General features: G+C 38.2%; 1 protein-coding gene across 3 annotated transcripts; it reads right to left on the reverse strand.

Moving 5' to 3' along the window:
* Positions 1-325: 325 nt before the first annotated feature.
* Positions 326-4,436, reverse strand: LOC148013154 (serine/threonine-protein kinase SRK2A-like). 3 transcript variants are annotated; one of them, XM_087668636.1, is made up of 10 exons: positions 4,211-4,436; positions 3,020-3,140; positions 2,844-2,918; positions 2,431-2,532; positions 2,297-2,350; positions 2,106-2,198; positions 1,903-1,995; positions 1,400-1,504; positions 1,200-1,298; positions 326-1,099 (listed from the first exon to the last, which is right to left on the reverse strand). In XM_087668636.1, the coding sequence occupies exons 2-10, from the start codon at positions 3,137-3,139 to the stop codon at positions 827-829; spliced, it is 1,014 nt and encodes a 337-aa protein (XP_087524762.1). In that variant the 5' UTR covers position 3,140; positions 4,211-4,436; the 3' UTR covers positions 326-826. The 3 variants fall into 3 exon arrangements, with proteins under 3 accessions (XP_087524762.1, XP_087524761.1, XP_087524763.1); XM_087668635.1 differs by lacking the exon at positions 4,211-4,436 and adding an exon at positions 3,963-4,083; XM_087668637.1 differs by lacking the exon at positions 4,211-4,436 and adding an exon at positions 3,312-3,330.
* Between the last annotated feature and the right edge of the window lie 14,013 nt (positions 4,437-18,449).

An 18,449-nucleotide genomic window follows, 5' to 3' on the forward strand; every position in this document is an offset into this window, starting at 1 on the left:
TAGTACTATCAAAGTGTTAGGGCCTATTATTAACTTCATCCATTCCACCATGACACTGTTTACAATATGGGTAAAAAAGACTACATTGTTACTATAACCAACTTGCAAAAGGACCATTTTTGCTTTTTGGGACTCTGCTGGCATACTTGGAAGCATCAAGAATGCGTTCATGTTTTATTCCGGTTCCTACACTTGCAGTTTAGCACCATACAGTATGTAAGCCTCCTTTCCAAGGATGGCTTGGCTTCTTGGCATGCTTCAGTTTAGCCCCTGAGAGATAGAGAGAGAACATTGCATCACAAATATACTAACCAAACATATCATGTTTTCAGTGATCTTGCGACTTCAGATAGCAGTCTCTCTCATCTATTTATTTGGGTTACAATCATATCAGGTGATAGAACCTTACACAAACTATAACAAAGCTTTGCACGTGAGGGCAGTGTTCAGAAATACAGAAGATTCAATTACATGTAGAAAGAATTAGGAGAATGATCCACCAAGACATATGATGCTGTACATGTTAAAGCAAGAAGAACCAAGCCTCCCTAAACAAAAACATGCTTTTTGACGCTGGGATGTCCCCTTTTTCAATCCCAGATCTGCATCAGCGTTTGAATAACTGCAGCAGCTGTACCTTACAATAGCCACTGGCCAAGTGAGTGTCAATTTAATATGGGCACATAAGTTCCAAACAGAGCATTGACGATCTGGAAGTTAAAATACTTGAATCAGCTGTTGCAACCCTCATTGATCACAGAACAAAGAATCTTCAGAGTGCCCATCTATCCAGTCACATGAGACCCTCTAATAGTATAGACCTTTCTCAAACTGTACAGACAAAGTCTCCACTGCTTTCTATGTCCGGGTCCACATCAGCATCTGCTTCAAGATCCAATTCATCAGGATACCCAAGCTTGTTTGCTACCTTCACACCAGGAACCTTAGCTTCTTCTACAATCCTAGTAATGTCCTCCACACTCTGTAGCTGTTCATTTGGGTCATCATGGTTATAAGTAGTGGCAGATCCTTCCAACAAATCCCTTGGCAAGTTCTTCAAAAACCACGGATGGTTCTTAATCTCAGCAATGGTTATCCGCTGCATAAAACAATGTATCCCATATTAGACATCAGTGGACTCGACCAATGAAACGAGTAGCATACATCGTTATGACTTGTTCATGAATGAAAGAGCACACCTTTGCAGGATTGGCAACAAATATACGGGAGAGCAGATGACGACAATCAGATGAGATGTGAACATAATCAGGGATAGTGTATTGCACACTCAAAATTCTCTGCATGTATAGAGAAAGGATTAGGTTAGTCGATGCCCAATCAAGAGTCATATGTAACTCAACTGCAGACTATGGACTTGAATCAGGTGATAAGGCCTCACAGTTATCGTTTTGCGGAAATTTCTAGGGTCTTCCGGATCCTCGAATGGGTAAGCACCCACCAACATAACATACAAGGTAACACCACAAGACCAAACATCTGCAATCTGCAGTACCACAACAAAGAAGTCATTTGAAATAGCATTGACTGAAGCAATCTCCAACATGTATTCCCACAGATGAAATGCAAGTTCAGTTCAGCTCATGCAACTATTGAAACAAATCGTCATGAGGTTGCACAGCCTTAAATCCAAATCTAAGAGCTATGGACTGTTGTAGTGTTCCATCCTTTTAAGTCACATGAGCCCCACAGCCTAAAATGATAATAATACGACCTTTAGCAATCAGAAGCAATCTGTAAGACTTGCTGTTGTAGTGTTCCATCCTTTTAAGTCACATGAGCCCCACAGCCTAAAATGATAATAATACGACCTTTAGCAATCAGAAGCAATCTGTAAGACTTGGGGATAAAAACATTACAAGAGGAAAGCAACCTTAAATTTACCTTTCCATCATACTCTTTGCGCGACAGGACTTCAGGAGCAATATATGCAGGTGTTCCAACAGTAGACTTGGGCTGGGAGTGCAACAGTGAGGACTGCCATCCAAATGGAAGTAGTTTCAGAAAATATCCATTATTGTAAAACTTAACTTTCACCATCAAACTTTATGCAACAGAGCAACACAATGCATATGCATTAAAATCACCTTTGAATAGCCAAAATCGCATATTTTTAGGCGAGGAGTAGAACTTCCATCCAATAGAGTGTTCTCCAACTTGAGGTCACGGTGACATATTTGCTGACAGAATCATGGACCAAAACTAGGCATTAGTAGGACATATCACAGCTAAAGTCACGTGTGCCAGTCAACCAGCAAGATAAAACTAGTATGGTTACCATGTCATGGCAGTAGCTCACTCCCGAGATGAGCTGTTGGAAGAAGAATCTGGCCTGCACATTTAGAACTGCCCATTTAATCAATTGCAATCATGCAAGAAAGAAAGAATTACACTGGACATGTGAAGGCATACCTCATCTTCACTAAACCGGCCTGCATTGCAGATGCGCTCAAACAGTTCTCCTCCTGCAGCATACTCCATAACAATCGCCAGATGGGTAGGTGTAAGGCATACCTGTAAGACTATGTCAACCTCAGAACTTTGTGGCATTAGAGGATGGCTCCAGACAATTTCATAACCAACGATACTTTATTGATCTTTGATACTGAAAATTTAACCATACTACTCCCTGAGATAAGCTTTACTTGGAAGTTCAAAAATCCTCCGGACAGGGAGGAATCAACATTGCAGACTAAAACACCACATCGTTGGGCAGAAAAACTACTTTGTCTGAGATAGAAAAGCTACTCTACTGCTGGGAACATCATGTCATAGTGAACCCCTGATTAGACTTCAACATTTGATGTGCAGGAGAGAGGCATCACCTCCTTGAATCGGACAATGTTTGGGTGGCGCAGCGACCGATGATTGATGATTTCCCTGTGCACATTCTCGTCAATCTGCGAGAGGATGATCCACCAAGAAAGTCAATTAGTCGACAGAAAATGAACTTCTTAATCGAGCTCTTGACCGACCATGAATATGCAAATGAAAACCTCACCTTTGGACCACGTTCTATGTACTTGACGGCAACTAGGTCTCGAGTTTTCTTATCACGCAACAGTCTAGCGACACCGAAGTTGCCTGATCCGATATCTTTGACTACCTCGAAACGCTCCATTCTAAGGGAAAGCACAAAAGAATCAGTGGAGTGAACTTAGTCTGTGGGTATGCATGTGTTTGCTGTATGCAGACAGGCACACGCACCCACAGAGAGAGAGAGAGAGAGAGAGAGAGAGAGAGCTCAATTGGGGAAACTTTAAGTGCTTAGAATGTAAGACTTCCTACTTAACTTGAAAGTAAGACCAAGAAGGGCAAAACAAGGAACAGTTGATCAACAATACAAGAAACAATTTGATCAGAAGAAGCAATGCCATAAACAAAAAGAACTTAAGACTTAAAATTAAGCAAGCCATTCTTCTATGAAGGAGACCTGCATAAAGACGGACCCAAGGAAATCAAGTGGCCTAAAGGACGAAAGGAACGTGCTTGATAAGGACACTACATTGATATTCAAAACAAAAAGTGAAGGAAGAGATTCAATCTGATAAGACTCAAGAGAAAGGCCTAACAGAACATACAATCAAAGACAGGGTAGATGGATAAGTTCCAGCTAAAGCCATCACAGGAGGCTTTAGGTCAATTGCCCCTGCGGGAAGCTCTCTATGTTATTCCGATGTGATACTGTCCAATGTCATCAGCTCCTGCAAGAGAGCTACCCTATCCCTAACCTAATCACAGGAGGTTTCATTTGTATTTGCAAGAAGCTCCCTTGTATTGGCAAGAAGCTCTCTCTGTTATTCAGATGTGATCATGTGTAAGAGGATAAGCTTCTGCAAGAGATCTAGCCCATACCTAGGGCCCGGCAATACACAGGAAACTGTACGTTTTCCCTATGTAGTAATGTGAATATCATGAGCCCCGGCAAGGGGGCCACCCCATACCTAGTTTTGCAGAAGCTCACGAGGTTGTGGGCGTTTGAGAAATGGCGATGCACATGCAACAAAAAGTTTAGCAGTTCTTGTGTTAAATGAAAACTACGGGGCATCCCAAACCCTAATAATGCAGGAGGCTGAATGAGACCCAAGTCCAATGACAGTAGGGAGAGGAGGGGGGGGAACCCACAACCCAGTTCAAAAATTGAAAAATGGAAAATGGGTTACTCTGACAGGAGCTTGAAATGATGACTTACATGGAACAGTGAAAGGGAGATGCGACAGAGGTATCCAATATGATCCAAGGAAGAACAGAGGAAGCAAGGCCGCCGGCGGAATGGAGAAGAAACAAGCAATGTTGGGGTAAGCTCACAGCGAGACTGGGCACAACGTACGCCTGCCTGATGAATGGAATGCTGAACTGAGGATTGAAGTCTAGGAAGGGGGGGGGAGTTTAAGAGCTTTATTGTGAGAGAGACACAGAGGCAGATTGAAACAGAGTAATAAGACAGCCAAGAGAGAGAGAAGGGGGGGGGGAGAGACTATGGGCACCACGTGTCCCCCTACCACCTTGCCTTTCAGAGGAGAGCCAATCAGCGTTCGCCAGGTTGAGGCAGAGCAGCAAAAGACCCAAAAGAAACAGGGGACCCACAACAGAAACAAGATGCAAAAGGTGGGCATCAGGGCCTATTCTTTTCTGTCTTTTTGTTTTTTGCCTTAGCAAAAAGAAAGGCACACAAGAGATTTGGGAGGAGAAAAGGAAGGGCAAACGCTTAAAAAGATTGTCTTTTTGTGCCATTAGTTGGTCAATCCTTTGAAATGCTTGCCTGGCATGTCCCTTTGCCATCCACGTTGTCGCCCATATACCCTCCCTTGCCATCGTGATGCTTAAACCTACCCCTCCCACGTGGCATCCCCCTCTCTCTCTCTCTCTCTACTTTTTCATGTTCAATTTGTAGATATTTTTTATCCCATCCCCAAAAGTAACTATTTGATATCTTGTCCATCTCCCATATGACACATCAGCACCTATGCATGCAAAAAGAGCTTGCCACTTGTCCACATCACCACCCCCCCCCATCACACAACTCCAATGCCCACCTCGAATCCATAGCGCTCGATCATGTGCTCACACCAAGCAACATCGCAACCAGTGAGGACAACTTAAGCCATGTCGCTCTACAAGATCGAGAGTGGCTAATAGCACCACCCAAAATTTGAGGCATTCGGAAACCCTCATCAAAATGAGAACCCATTAGGAGTGTTATTTATTAAATGCGAACAAAATGCATTTAGTAATAAATATTTACAACCTAACAAAAAGAAGTCAAGCTCTCATTAAGCTTTGTAGCTTAATGGTGACCACATTCTAGTTATTTAAATTTTAGGAATGTTAGCAAATTGTTATTTTTCTCATTGTCAATTGGGCAATGAAAACATTTTTATAGCATTTATCATCAAGTTGAGAGAGAGAGAGAGAGAGAGTCACATTTAATCCTTTCTTATCATAGGGTCTAATCATGTGCACTAATGGCTATGGTATATTTTCCTAATGTATTGATTTGGGAGATGAAATAAGCAATGTGACTTGCTTGGTGAGACACGCATACACACACAAATAGAGAAAGAAAGAGCTTACACACACAAATAGAGAAAGAAAGAGCTTTCCTGAAATAGATTTTTAGGCCCAACCATTTAGAAATTAGTTAAATTATAATGAATCCTTCTCATCTTATTTGAGGGTGCATGCTACAAGTTTGAGTGTGAGGAAAATCCACATCCTATTGACAATGCTACAGGGAGATGCTCTCCTTGCCTTTACACACAAATAGAGAAAGAAAGAGCTTTCCTGAAATAGATTTTTAGGCCCAACCATTTAGAAATTAGTTAAATTATAATGAATCCTTCTCATCTTATTTGAGGGTGCATGCTACAAGTTTGAGTGTGAGGAAAATCCACATCCTATTGACAATGCTACAAGGAGATGCTCTCCTTGCCTTTATGTGACTTGAAAAAGTGAAAGACAATTGTCAATGGATTAACTACTAACTCTTGACCTCCCCAATGATGGTAGCAGCAAGTCCACAATCGTTGCCATTCTAATTCAACATTATAATGCTAGCCTCACCTACATATTAACAAGTCGACCTTGTTGTCCAACTAATTTCTTCATGCTCCTTTGCTTTTGGATATAAACTTATTTCTATAATTAACATCTTGAGCCCACTCTTGTGTTCAGAGGTATTTTGTATTCCAAGCTAGAGTCAATGAAGTGATGACTTTGGGTGAGTTTGGGAATATGGGACAAAGTAAATTTCCTTCTCTTTTTAAGTGAGAGTCCAAGAGAGCATGAGCATGTGATATATCTAGATTTGTGATTTATGGGGATTTATGAGGTTACATAGAATGAATGTACCATCAACTCAAAAAGTCACTTGGATCTTTCACCAAAATTGTAATATTAACAATGCCTTTACATTCCCCCAGATATGACATAACTAGAAAGATGTGCATGAGAAATTATCAATCTCCACTTGGTTGGCACAACCAAATTAGATTCAACTTTACCTCTTATCCTTGTCAAAATTGCACAATCCAAGGCACTAACTTGGAACATCCTTAATGTAACTCTTTTCAGTCATACAAAACTAGAGAAGAGCATATGGAAATGCATGACATGGCTTTATTCTTGCTTTCAATTTTCTTCTTCTAATTTAGCATTCCTCATGTTTTGCTATATCTTGCAATTCTGCTACTACTCTTTTTTTAACCTAACATTATATTGTCCTAGAAGACAAGAAAAAGGAAGACATAAAATCAATGTAAAAAATAAGGGAGACCTATGATTCCTCATTTGAATGTTTTATTAATCAAAGGCCAATGTTTTACAAAATAGTGCAAAATGTTGTGATAGAACCTTGGTTTTTGAGTATTTTGAGCAGTTTTGTGAACATATCTTTTACATATGGGCCAATATTTTGACTTTTTTGGCCCAAAAAATTAGCCCTTTCACTTGAAAATCTTTTAATAATAGCCATTAGACTAAAACTTGCCACTAATTTTAACCTTGCATAACAAGAAACAAGATGTAAAGATCAATAGCATAAAAAGAGTTATCAATAGTTGATTGGTATGGCTTGATGTTGTTCAAGACAAAAGAAATAGCATAATGCATCAACTAGTATATCTAAGCAAGTGAATTCCAAATTATGTGATTTTTAATCTCATTTGCATAATTTACAACAAAATTGGTCATGTTGAGGATACTACAATGCAACTTAACTTGATGTGAATATTTGAAGGTGACAAAGTTAAATACATCAAAACTAGCTTTTTGGAGGACTTGTAAAGTTCTTGTTTGAATTTTTGTATGACTTTTACACAACATTGTAGTACAAGATTAGAGAACCTTTGTAAGGAAGTGGGACACATATGGGCATTATAGGTTTTTGGAGGGGTGCATCGTGCAAAGGATATATGAAGTTCTCTTTTAATTTTTTGTGAGTGCTATAAAGGATTAGAGTATATTTGTAATGGAGGTTGGCACATATCTACTCTTCTCGTTGTACACAAGGTAAAGAAGTCTGTTTAATATGTTAGGATAGCTTTATGAATGCATGCAAGGGATATGTTAAGTTCCTTGTGACGATCATGTGATGAAAATAAAATAGTACAAAAGACTATAATTATACACATATATGATGTATAGCAATATTTACATCCACCTTATCTAGTAGTTGAGCATACAGACCAACACATATGGCATAATCTTCAAGGGATCTTTATGTCAATTGGGCTCTATCTTATACCACTATTTCGTGGCAGACCACATACAAGACAACTCTCTTTTTTAGACCAGTTTGAATTCTGGTTTAATTGTGGAGATATGTTTCATACATAACCTAAATGCACATAGAATAAGCTTTGTTTCAAGCTATAGTACGCATTATTCAAATCACCCTATGGAGAGTTATGGCAATTTTAATGCAGCCAGGTTTGTATAGACAGCATAGTGATTGTCGCCCAAAGGAGCTCCTAACTGAGACATTTTGAGCCAAGTTCCCAATTTTATGGTTATGTATGCATTGATATTGTACTTTATCCTCAAATCTAGTTCCACAAGTTATCTTAAAGATTTTAGATTCTTTGTTACGTCTAAACAAAGTAGTACCTAGCCCCTTTCCACCACTTGGGAAAGCCTTGTAATAAGTCCTCTCTTTTGTTTTTGAGGACAAAAACCTAGGAGTGGGGATGGAATGTAAAGAATGGAATAGCACGAAAAAAATAGGGGAAAATACGAGAAAATACCTAACTACATGGGTAGGGGTATAAAAGGTGTAAGGGTCTCAATTAGGGTATGAGTTATCAATGATCAAGTCCCTCTTTCACCTTCTTGCAACTTACATGGCTTCCCTTATCTTTCTCTGGTGCGCAAATCAAATGTTGTATGCATACGTAGCAAGCGCCGGAAGGTCCCCAAGAACAAAGAACTCTACTTTAAGCTCAAAAATCAAGAGAATAGACTTGCATGACATGAGGCAAAAAGACCAATTGGGCACAATCTCCCCCCATGCCTTGTGTAAGCGCTCCACAAGGCATGTATTTAGAAATTTATTCATCTCAAAGCTAAAAAATAGCCCAATTTTACAATTAGCATACTTTAGCATTTGTGTTTGCTTTTGTCCAAATAAAAAATAAAGTGGTTGGGCAGCCCAAGAGTTGAGCTGTGCCCAAATACAATATCCAATAATGAATATTTAAATCGTGCGCCCAATGCATATACAAAATAATAAATATATGTTAAGTGCTTCAATAAATAAGCGCGCTTAAATAAATATTAGCACCACGCCTTTAATGATAAGACGTGCACCCATTAAAAATGATAATTTCTTCTAGGTAACTTGAATACATGCTATCGCCAAGTGCTTCCCAACGCCAACAACGTCTGCTCTATACATAAACTAAAGCAGTCACAATTGTTAGAAAATAATAAAATTAAACCGACAAAAGTGAATACTTAGCAGTCTTTAGCTACAAAATAAATAAATAGGTTGGAACTCTGTCCTAACCTTAATTTAATACGAGTGCACACTCAAAACTCATAAATATCCATTAATTTAAATATGTATTTTGTGGAATCACCTGCTATGGAATCACCCACTTGCACATTAAATTAACGTGACGCTCGAAAAAGACAAGCGTCCTCGTCAACTTTTCGCACAAGGAATCCACCTTGTGTACAAGCCCCAACAAATAAATATGGTTTTACGAAATCTACCGCAAAACCTCACGGAATCCACCACTGAAATACGCCTCCTAGTATCATACCCCCGGGGTGGGATAGCAATTGTCCTCAATTGCTATTAGCTCAATGTGGAGTGAGCAATGAGGAGTAAGCACTTAAATCATGGGTGTGCATCCATTGGGCCTCTTCAATAGGATGATTTTTAAACTTTATCAAATATCTAGAATATATACGGCTAGTTCTAGTGGTCATATAATCAGTGTCTATGATAGTTTCGGGTTCAAGGATTTCAGTTTCTTCTTCTAATAAAGGAGGGTTTTCATAGAGAGGGTGGACAGGTAATTGGTCTTTAAAAGGTCCTAGCAAACTGATATGAAAAGTATTGTGGATTTTCCAGTGTTAGGGTAATTCTAATTTACATGCATTGCCATTGATTTTGTAAATGATTTTGAAAGGTCCGTAAAAGATAGGAGCTAACTTTACAATAGGGTGTTTCTCAACACTTTGTAATCTTCTCTTTTCAATGCGTAACCAAACATAATCATCAACTGTGAAACTCGTAGTTTTTCTTTTCTTGTTAGCTTGTTCTGTGTATGATTGATGGGCCTTCACAATCATGTCTTTGACTTCAGCAAAAATAGTAGCATGCATATCATCAATAGCTTTAACTTTGTTTGACAATAAGGTAACAAGTGTAGGCAATCTATATCCATAAATGATTTCAAATTGTGCTTTCTATGTAGCTATATGTGGTGTGTTATTGTATGCAAACTGAAGTAAATGCAAGTGTGTATTCCGTGTTTGTGGTTTTGAAATTCTGTATACATGCAAAAGATCCAAAATTGTATTGTTTGTACCTTCGGTTTGCCCATTTGTTTCAGGATGAAATGCAGATGAAAAATCAATCTTTGTATCTAAATTAGCAAACAAAGTAGTCCAAAAATTATTGCAGAATCTAGAATCACGGTCAGAAATAGTAACTTTTGGCAAACCATGGTTAGTGAAAATAGTTTTCAAAAACAATTGAGTAGCTTGAGATGCAATTACGCTTATGGGTCACCTCAGGTACATCTTCGAGTATTCAAAGTTGCAATAAGGCATTCCAGAAATGCTCGGTATATTGTGAAATAGGCTCGCGATCTCTTTCTTGCAGAAGATCCCACTGTTTGATTGCTTTTTTGTGGAATTGAGGTGGAAGAAAATTCTGCAAAAATTTATTTTGAAAAGTCTCCCAAGTAGTAGGACAATCAATGCTTTTGCGGATAATAGTCCACCATTGCGATGCTCTATCCACTAAATGATTAGTGACACACTTGAGTTTGTCTTTTTCAGCATACTGTTCTTCATGGAAATAATCATCAAACTGACTAATAAAAGTGAGAACAGTCTTTCCATCATGTAGCCCATTAAAAGTACGCAATTTGATTTTTTTTTAACTTATCTTGGCTTCTTTCCGGATAGATTGTGCTTCAAGTATCGCATCGATCGTACATCATATAATATCTGCGAGTTGCAGTCCATCTTGATCGGCAGTAGATCGTTGAAGAGCGGCCAGTTGAGCTTGTAAAGTTTGATGTGCTCTTCATTCCTTTTGAAGTTGCATCATAATTAGGTCCAATTTTTGCTCCATTATTGGTTTCTATAAATCACCTTCGGCCATAAAATCTTCCATATTTTGATCGGTCATCTTGCAAATTTTCAAACAACCTCACACACTCGAAATCTTGTTAGTGGGATGAGCGTAGCTCAAAGTCGGGTTTACAAAGCTTGTTTCTCTCTTTTTTTTAAATGGCTTTTTGCAATCTTTCTTCTTTTGTGGGTACGAAAATTGATAAAATCCTTCTTCAATGAATACTTTGCCCGTGTAGGCTGCGTATGGCAATCAGCTTGCTGAAATTATCTCTATCACAGCACGGGTGTGAACAGAGGCTTGCAAGGAGTTATAGAACCGGTTTGGGTTTGATTTGTAGAAGTACTCCGTGTGAATACCCATTATGGGAAGGTTAAAGATTGAAATTTTAAAGATTTAGAAAGCTTTAGCTTTGAAGAAAAAAAAACTTTGACCAACTTGAATTACTGCGACAGGATGAGAGGATGTTGACATCGACATCGCCGCCAGGGAGTACATGCTACCGCCAGGATTGCTTAGATTGATGAGATTAGGCTTCTTTTTAAAGCTTATTAATCTTTTAAGCTTAAATTCACTTATCTCTCTTCCCTACTCTGAGAAAAAAAAAACGTGTTGATGAAGAAGCTTCCCGGGTGGTCCTTCATTAGCAAGGATTGGTCCTTCATGATCCAACATCATAGCAGGGGGTTCTTCACTACCAGGAACACGCTAGTATTGACGGATTGTTGCGAGACTAACTGTAGAGCCCGTTCGTTCTAGGATCTTCGCCTTCACGTGAGATGGTAAGTGATTGGAAGCCCTTGATCTCAGCTTCGCTCTAATAGCACTGGTGCACAAATCGAATATTGTATGCGTATGTAGCGAGCACCGGAAGGTCCCTAAGAACAAAGAACTCTACTTTAAGCTCAAAAATCAAGAGAATAGACTTGTACGACATGAGGCAAAAAACCAATTGGGCTCAATCTTCCCCCATGCATTGTGTGAGGCATGTATTTCTAAATTTTATTCATCTCAAAGCTCAAAAATAGCCCAAATTTACAATTAGCATGCTTTAGCTTTTGTGCTTGCTTTTGTCCAAATAAAGAGTAAAGCGGTTGGGCGGCCCAAGAGTCGGGCTGTGCCCAAATACAATGTCCAATAATGAATATTTAAACCATGCGCCCATATGCATACAAAATAATAAATATATGTCAAGTGCTTCAATAAATAAGCGCACCTAAATAAATATTAGCACTACGCCTTTAATGATAAGATGCATGCCCATCAAAAATGATAATTTCTTCTAGGTAACTTGAATACACGCTATTGCCCAGTGCTTCCCAATGCCAACACCGCCTGCTCTACACATCAACTGAAGCATTTGCAATTGTTAGAAAATAATAAAATTAAACCAACAAAAGTGAATACCTAGCAGTCTTCAGCTACACAATAAATAAATAGGTTGGAACTTTGTCCTAACCTTAATTTAATACGAGTGCGCACTCTAAACTCATAAATGTCCATTAATTTAAATATGTATTTTGCGGAATCACCTACTTGTACATTAAATTAACGTGACACCCGAAAAGGACAGGCATCCCGTCAACGATTACAAGCATAGTTTAGGCCTTAGCAATATTTAAAGAAAGCAAGCAATCAAACCATGAAAAGCAAAAGTTCAAAAAGGATGCATAGTACTATTTTGAGCACAAAAGCAATAGTATATCATGTAAAATTGTAGAATAGGGTAAAAAGATAGAAATTTTATGTCTCACTAATCTAAAAATCACATTTCAAAGCTTTAAGAGTCATTTGGGAGTTTGGGCAATATATTAGATGATGCAATGATATTCCAAAATGTTAGGATTCAGCACATAGAAAGCTAGGAGACTGTTATGACACCTTTTTTAATTGTGGTATTCATACCCCCTTCACATGTATGCATGAGTTATGATTGTATATTTATCTATATAACTAAATATTTTCATAATGATAGATGGCAAACCATGTCTTTTGTCATGGGAGAGGTTGGGCCCTACTAGTGTGTTTTCTCTCTATTATTTTTTAGTTTGTTAACTTATGTAATTCCCTTTATGTTTTATGAGTTTAGGATTGGGCTACCCAATGTATTACTAGGGGTATGGGGACCCTACCTTTCCCCTCCCCCCCACCCACCACATGGCTGCATAAGGGATAGTGGGGTCAATGTAGCCCTGAACTCTCCTAACAAGGGAGGGGAAAAGGCCCATACTAAGTGGATTTTAGGAGGATTAACCATTGTTTCTGTCTTCTATTGAAGTTTATCTCCAATATAGATGTGCCTATGATTGGGATGCCTTCCCCTTGTCTCTGTGATTTGTAGTCTTTTTTATCTTGGCATTTTAATTGTGAATCCATTGTTTATTTCCCATTCTTGTTTGATCAACCCATATATGTGACTAGTATATCCACATAATCTTCTTTTTATGTGTTTTGATAGAGCTATCATGCAACATAAATCCCCTTCCTCAAAACTCTTTTCATTATTCTATCCATAGATCTAATCCCCATGTATTCAAGAGACAATTATTCATTTCATTCTCCTATAACTATAAATGTTTTTATATTTTCTTCCTCTTGGCTGCATGAAACTTACATCTCCAAATATTCTATATCCTACCCTTTTTTTTGCAAGTCCTATGTTGGAGAGCCCATTCTTATTGGTCTATTTTGTTTAGATATATCCATCTAAACAACCTACATGCAACATGATTTTTCCTGTCAAAATATGAAATATGTAGAATCCAATGCATGAATCAAGCTACTCTTCCTTTTTGTGATAGTTTTTTCTTTTGTCCATTGCAATCGTCTCTATCCCAAAATGCATTATTCTTTTCATGTACCCAAAGGCTAGATTGCTTATGATTTTTTGATTGATTCCCTTGAGTGAGTTTCAAATGTTTGCCAAATGTGTTCAATGTGATCTGCTTTTCCCCTTTTACTTTGGGATGTGTGCAAGATGATATGCATATGCACTTGAGTATTGGGAAAATTTTGATGCATGCAACATTTTAGAAAGTTTATTGAATATGTATTCTTCATGCATGTGTTGGGCATTGCAATCTATGTAATTATGTAGTTCATTGATCTGTTAATGTACATTGAGGCTATTCCATTTGCGAAACTACAACTCACAAAGTCATTTCTAGGCTACTCCATTTGCAAAACTACAACTCACAAAGTCATTTTTGCATTGAAGGTTTTGTCAACCAAGTACAAGTACAAAATTTTCTACAAAACATCCAATAAAAGAATGTGCCATCTATAATCTACTATTCTACATGATCATCTTTCAATGCATTTTGAGCATAAAAGCTTATAGAAAATCCATAAATACATGCATGTGGGGGAGACGCTCACCCATGCATGGGGGGGATTGTATCCAATATTTAGTCATGCACTCTTTCTCTATTCTCCTCTTGCTTGCAATTTGTGAGCTCTATGAGTTTGTTGCTAGTTTGTGCTATTGTATGGTGAAGAACTACAAAAATTTCCACCAAGAATAGTCAAAAAAGAAATGGATGCAATGGAGAAGTTTCTCCTTTCTAGTCCTTCACTTTTTGCCTAACATTCTCACTCTCTTTCTCTCAATGTGAGGCTAGATGAATCAAGATTCCAACTTGTGATGACAGATTAGAAGAGTAAGTAATGAGTAGAGGCTTCTTCCCCCCTCTCCACACACACACACACACACACACACACACACACACACTCTCTCTCTCTCTCTCTCTCTCTCTCTCTCTCTCTCTCTCTCTCTCTCTCTCTCTCTCTCTCTCTCTCTCTCTCTCTCTCTCTCAAGCTTTAGCTATGGTGGAAGCAAAAAGGGAGAACATGAAAGCAAAGGCCCAAGGATTTCACACACATGAATGAGGTATCTATTTATGTTTATACCTTATACACATAGGTTTCCTTTTGGGTGAGCACTCCAAACACTTTTGCTCCTCTCTAATCCACTTGCAATGCTTGGCCTTTAAACTAGACATTTGCATCTTGCCTAGGGGATATTGAGATACATGCATGGGATTTTCCTACTTAGTGTCGGGGATATTAAACAGTGCATATCAGCATGCTAAACATTTCAGTTTCACTTGTAGTCAAACAACTGGCCCTCTAAAATATTGTTAGCTTACAAGTGCTACATATTGATATTGAAAGCTAAGCATCAACCAATCTATCATAGTAGGATCACAGCTGTTGTTCTATCCTAATCCTTGAAATAATCAATGAATGAGAATGAATAGATTTTAGAGTAGATTATATTATTCAATGTCTTAAATATTTAAAATTAGGAAAAAATATTATCGATCTTTTCTAAGCCATGTTTTGCATTTTGATCCATTTGATACTTGGATAGGATTGGGTTTGCTGCAAGTTTGATCTATTTGAGAGATTTACGAGAAGGTATGGAGGTGTTTTGTGAGTGCTCTTTATTGGACTTTGGAGGAGCCACAACTATGGAAAATCTAACTATAATTGGAAACAGGGATCCAACCTACAACTCTTCAATTGAAAATTCCTATAGCTTAAAATTGCTCTAGCCTTTGCATCCAGACTTTGAATAGGGTCATCAAGGTACTCAAATCAATTAGAACAATGTCTTGAGAAATATTATATAGGTAGAATAATGAAATACATTGGCTAACAAAAGATCTTATGGAACCTTTGTGTAGTACTTGCCTAACCACTACTTTGCTACCCACAAGTATTCTTGCTCAACCTCTAATTGCATAGCCTAACATTGACTAGCCTAGGATTGAGTAGTAAAAAACTACAGATTCGATCCATGACTACCTACCACTAGTCCATGATTGAGTAGCCAATGATTGGAGAAAGCCTTATCTCATTGAAAATTGCCTCAAACTAAACGAACAGTGTTGAATCTACACACGTCTCAATGATGTTGTCACCATTATCAATGGAGGCATGCCAAATAATCAAAAAACTAGAACTAGATAGAAAATAGGCTCCAATAGACTCATCTTTCTCCTTCTATGTGGTTTGATAAGGAAGAAGCAAGCCATATGTTTCTCTAATAATTAGTCCCCCCAATTTCTTCTACAACCAACCCCCTTAAGCAAGCCCCTTGCTCAAGCTAGCCCTTACCTTAAGTAAGTCCCCTTGCTTATTTGATAAATAGACCCCTTGATTTTGGGCAACATCAACAACCAATAACCAAAATGTAACAATACACAAATGGAGAAGATGCACTTTGATACCTTACTTAACTTGTAGCCTCCTCAAGAGCTTCAAGAGCCTTGACCTACTTTGCAAGTCCACTCCCAAGCTTTGGGCTTCTTGGATGGATAGCAACACCTTCAATGCCTGAGCTCCAAAACTTTGAGTAGCAATTATGGAAGCTCCCACAACCTCAATACCTCTAAGAAAGAGGCTCAGATACCATGTTGCAAAACATGGTTGAGAAATAGATTATGGGGGAAAGTAGAAGAACAAGAATGAAACCATAGTGGCATGAAAGAGACTTAATTCATTTGATGGTTGCAAGTATGTTCATTTATAGCTTTCTTCCCTGGACACACTTCCCTCACTTTACTTATGGGATACAATACTCTATCATGTACTTGTGGCATGTCCTCTAGCACCATATATTTCAACACTATCCAATCTTTAAAGGCTCTCCACAAAAGTGAGTATTTTAAGCAAAAACTAAAGGGAATGGTAACACTAGTGGAGGCCATTTTTGCTATCATGCTCAAATCTGCATATTTTTTACTTGTTCACTCTCACTATTTGTGGTCTATAACCCTACCTTGAGATGAAACAGGTTGGATTTCCTCTTCCTCAACTACTTATGGATTATACTCAAGTCTCCCAAATGCATTTTGATATGTTGTGTTTAGTTGTGGCATTGTCCTCAATAGTTGTTGCGAACATGGATCTAGCTTCATTACATTGTCCTCAAACTCCCTTTGAGCATCCTCCACCCATACTTTTACTTTCTTGATTAATGTTAGTTGTTCCTTGCAATTAAGATACTCACCTTTACACACTCACATTTGTTACATTTAGGGGCTGATTAACTTTAGTTGTCCTTGGAATTAGGATACTCACCTACCTTTGCAAACTCAAGAATGTTAGATTTAGGGGTTGAGATTGGCACCTGTGCACCTATAACTACTCATCCAGATGTAAAATTGGTTAAACTTTCACTTTCGAGGATCACTTTTACTAATCTCTTTTGAGTATTCCTCTTATAATTTCTATTTTATATCTAGAATCCATCCATTGTAGATGGACTTGAAAGGCTAATCATTGCTTTCTATCTTTGAGCTATAGTCATGGCATAATTGGGATGTATTTGTCCATTTGGTGCTCAATTGCAAAAGACTCAAGGGGATGGAGGGTGTGATTACCTTACTATATAATGCCTTCTACTTAGGGAAATCCACAAAAAGATGAGTAATACCACATTAAAGGCATATATGTTCCACCTTATTGTCTTTACTCATATCATACCTTTGTGGAAATTGCACTACCAAGTGATGGGTAATTGTAGTTGTGGGTAGGACATCTCATTTCAATGTGTTATGTGGAGACCATCCTATAAAAATGAGCATATAATAGTATTATTGCCTTATATTTTGTGTTTCCTTTTGGTACAAGTGATGATGGAACTCTTCCTCTTCTCATATCTATTGGCTATGGTTGTTCAAACATGGATTTGATCTTTCTCCTCTCTTTTCCTTCTACATAGAGAGAAACCTCTCTCTCTCTCTCTCTCTCTCTCTCTCTCTCTCTCTCTCTCTCTCTCTCTCTCTCTCTCTCTCTCTCTCTCTCTCTCTCTCTCTCTCTCTCTCTCTCTCTCTCTCTCTCTCTCTCTCTCTCTCTCTCTCTGTGTGCTCTTCCCTCCTTTAACCACCTATTTGTCTCAATCCTTCTCTCTTCAATTCTCTCTTCCTATTGATTTTTGCCTCTCCTCTGGTTGAATAGTATGTTTGTTGCTCTTAAAGTCTCCTTCAAGGGTTGTGGTATAGTCTTGGTCAAGAGGATGCCTTATTTTGATCATTAATTTCATTCACCAAATAAGTAAGTGAGCTTCTAGTTGTGAGCTAGGTCTTCTCAATTATGTGCTAATCGTAAGGAGTCATGATATGGAGGCTACTCAATCTTGGACTATTGGTAGTAGACAATTCAACAAGGGTCCCCAATCAAACATGGTCTAGTAGCAAGCAATATTAAGGCCTTATTCAAACTTTGGATATAAAATTGGTTTCTTCAAAGGTGATTTCACATTGCTATCTTTTAAAAGATAAATTAGCACAAGTCCTGCTCACACTACCTATACAAAATACTTGTCAAAGGGTTGTTCATACTTTTAAATGGCTAAACCTAGATATTGCTAAAGGATAAAGGGGTTGTTTGTATGCATCTTTTCTCATTGATCAAATCTCGTGTAATCTATAAAAATATCCTCCTTTTTTGTAAACTAGAGTTAGACACTAACATGTGAGCCATTGTAAGACCCTTGTGTTCCCAAAATATCAGAAATAGAAGTCGTTACCAATTTTAATCGTGATAGTTTTCATACATGGAGGGTGAAAACTATGTACTACCTCATGTGTAAGGACCTATGGGAGTTTTTTGA

This window comes from Lygodium microphyllum, chromosome 26 (assembly GCF_053477565.2).
Source record: "Lygodium microphyllum isolate KBCC chromosome 26, Lygodium_microphyllum_v1.1.10, whole genome shotgun sequence".
Taxonomy (NCBI): Eukaryota; Viridiplantae; Streptophyta; class Polypodiopsida; order Schizaeales; family Lygodiaceae; genus Lygodium; species Lygodium microphyllum.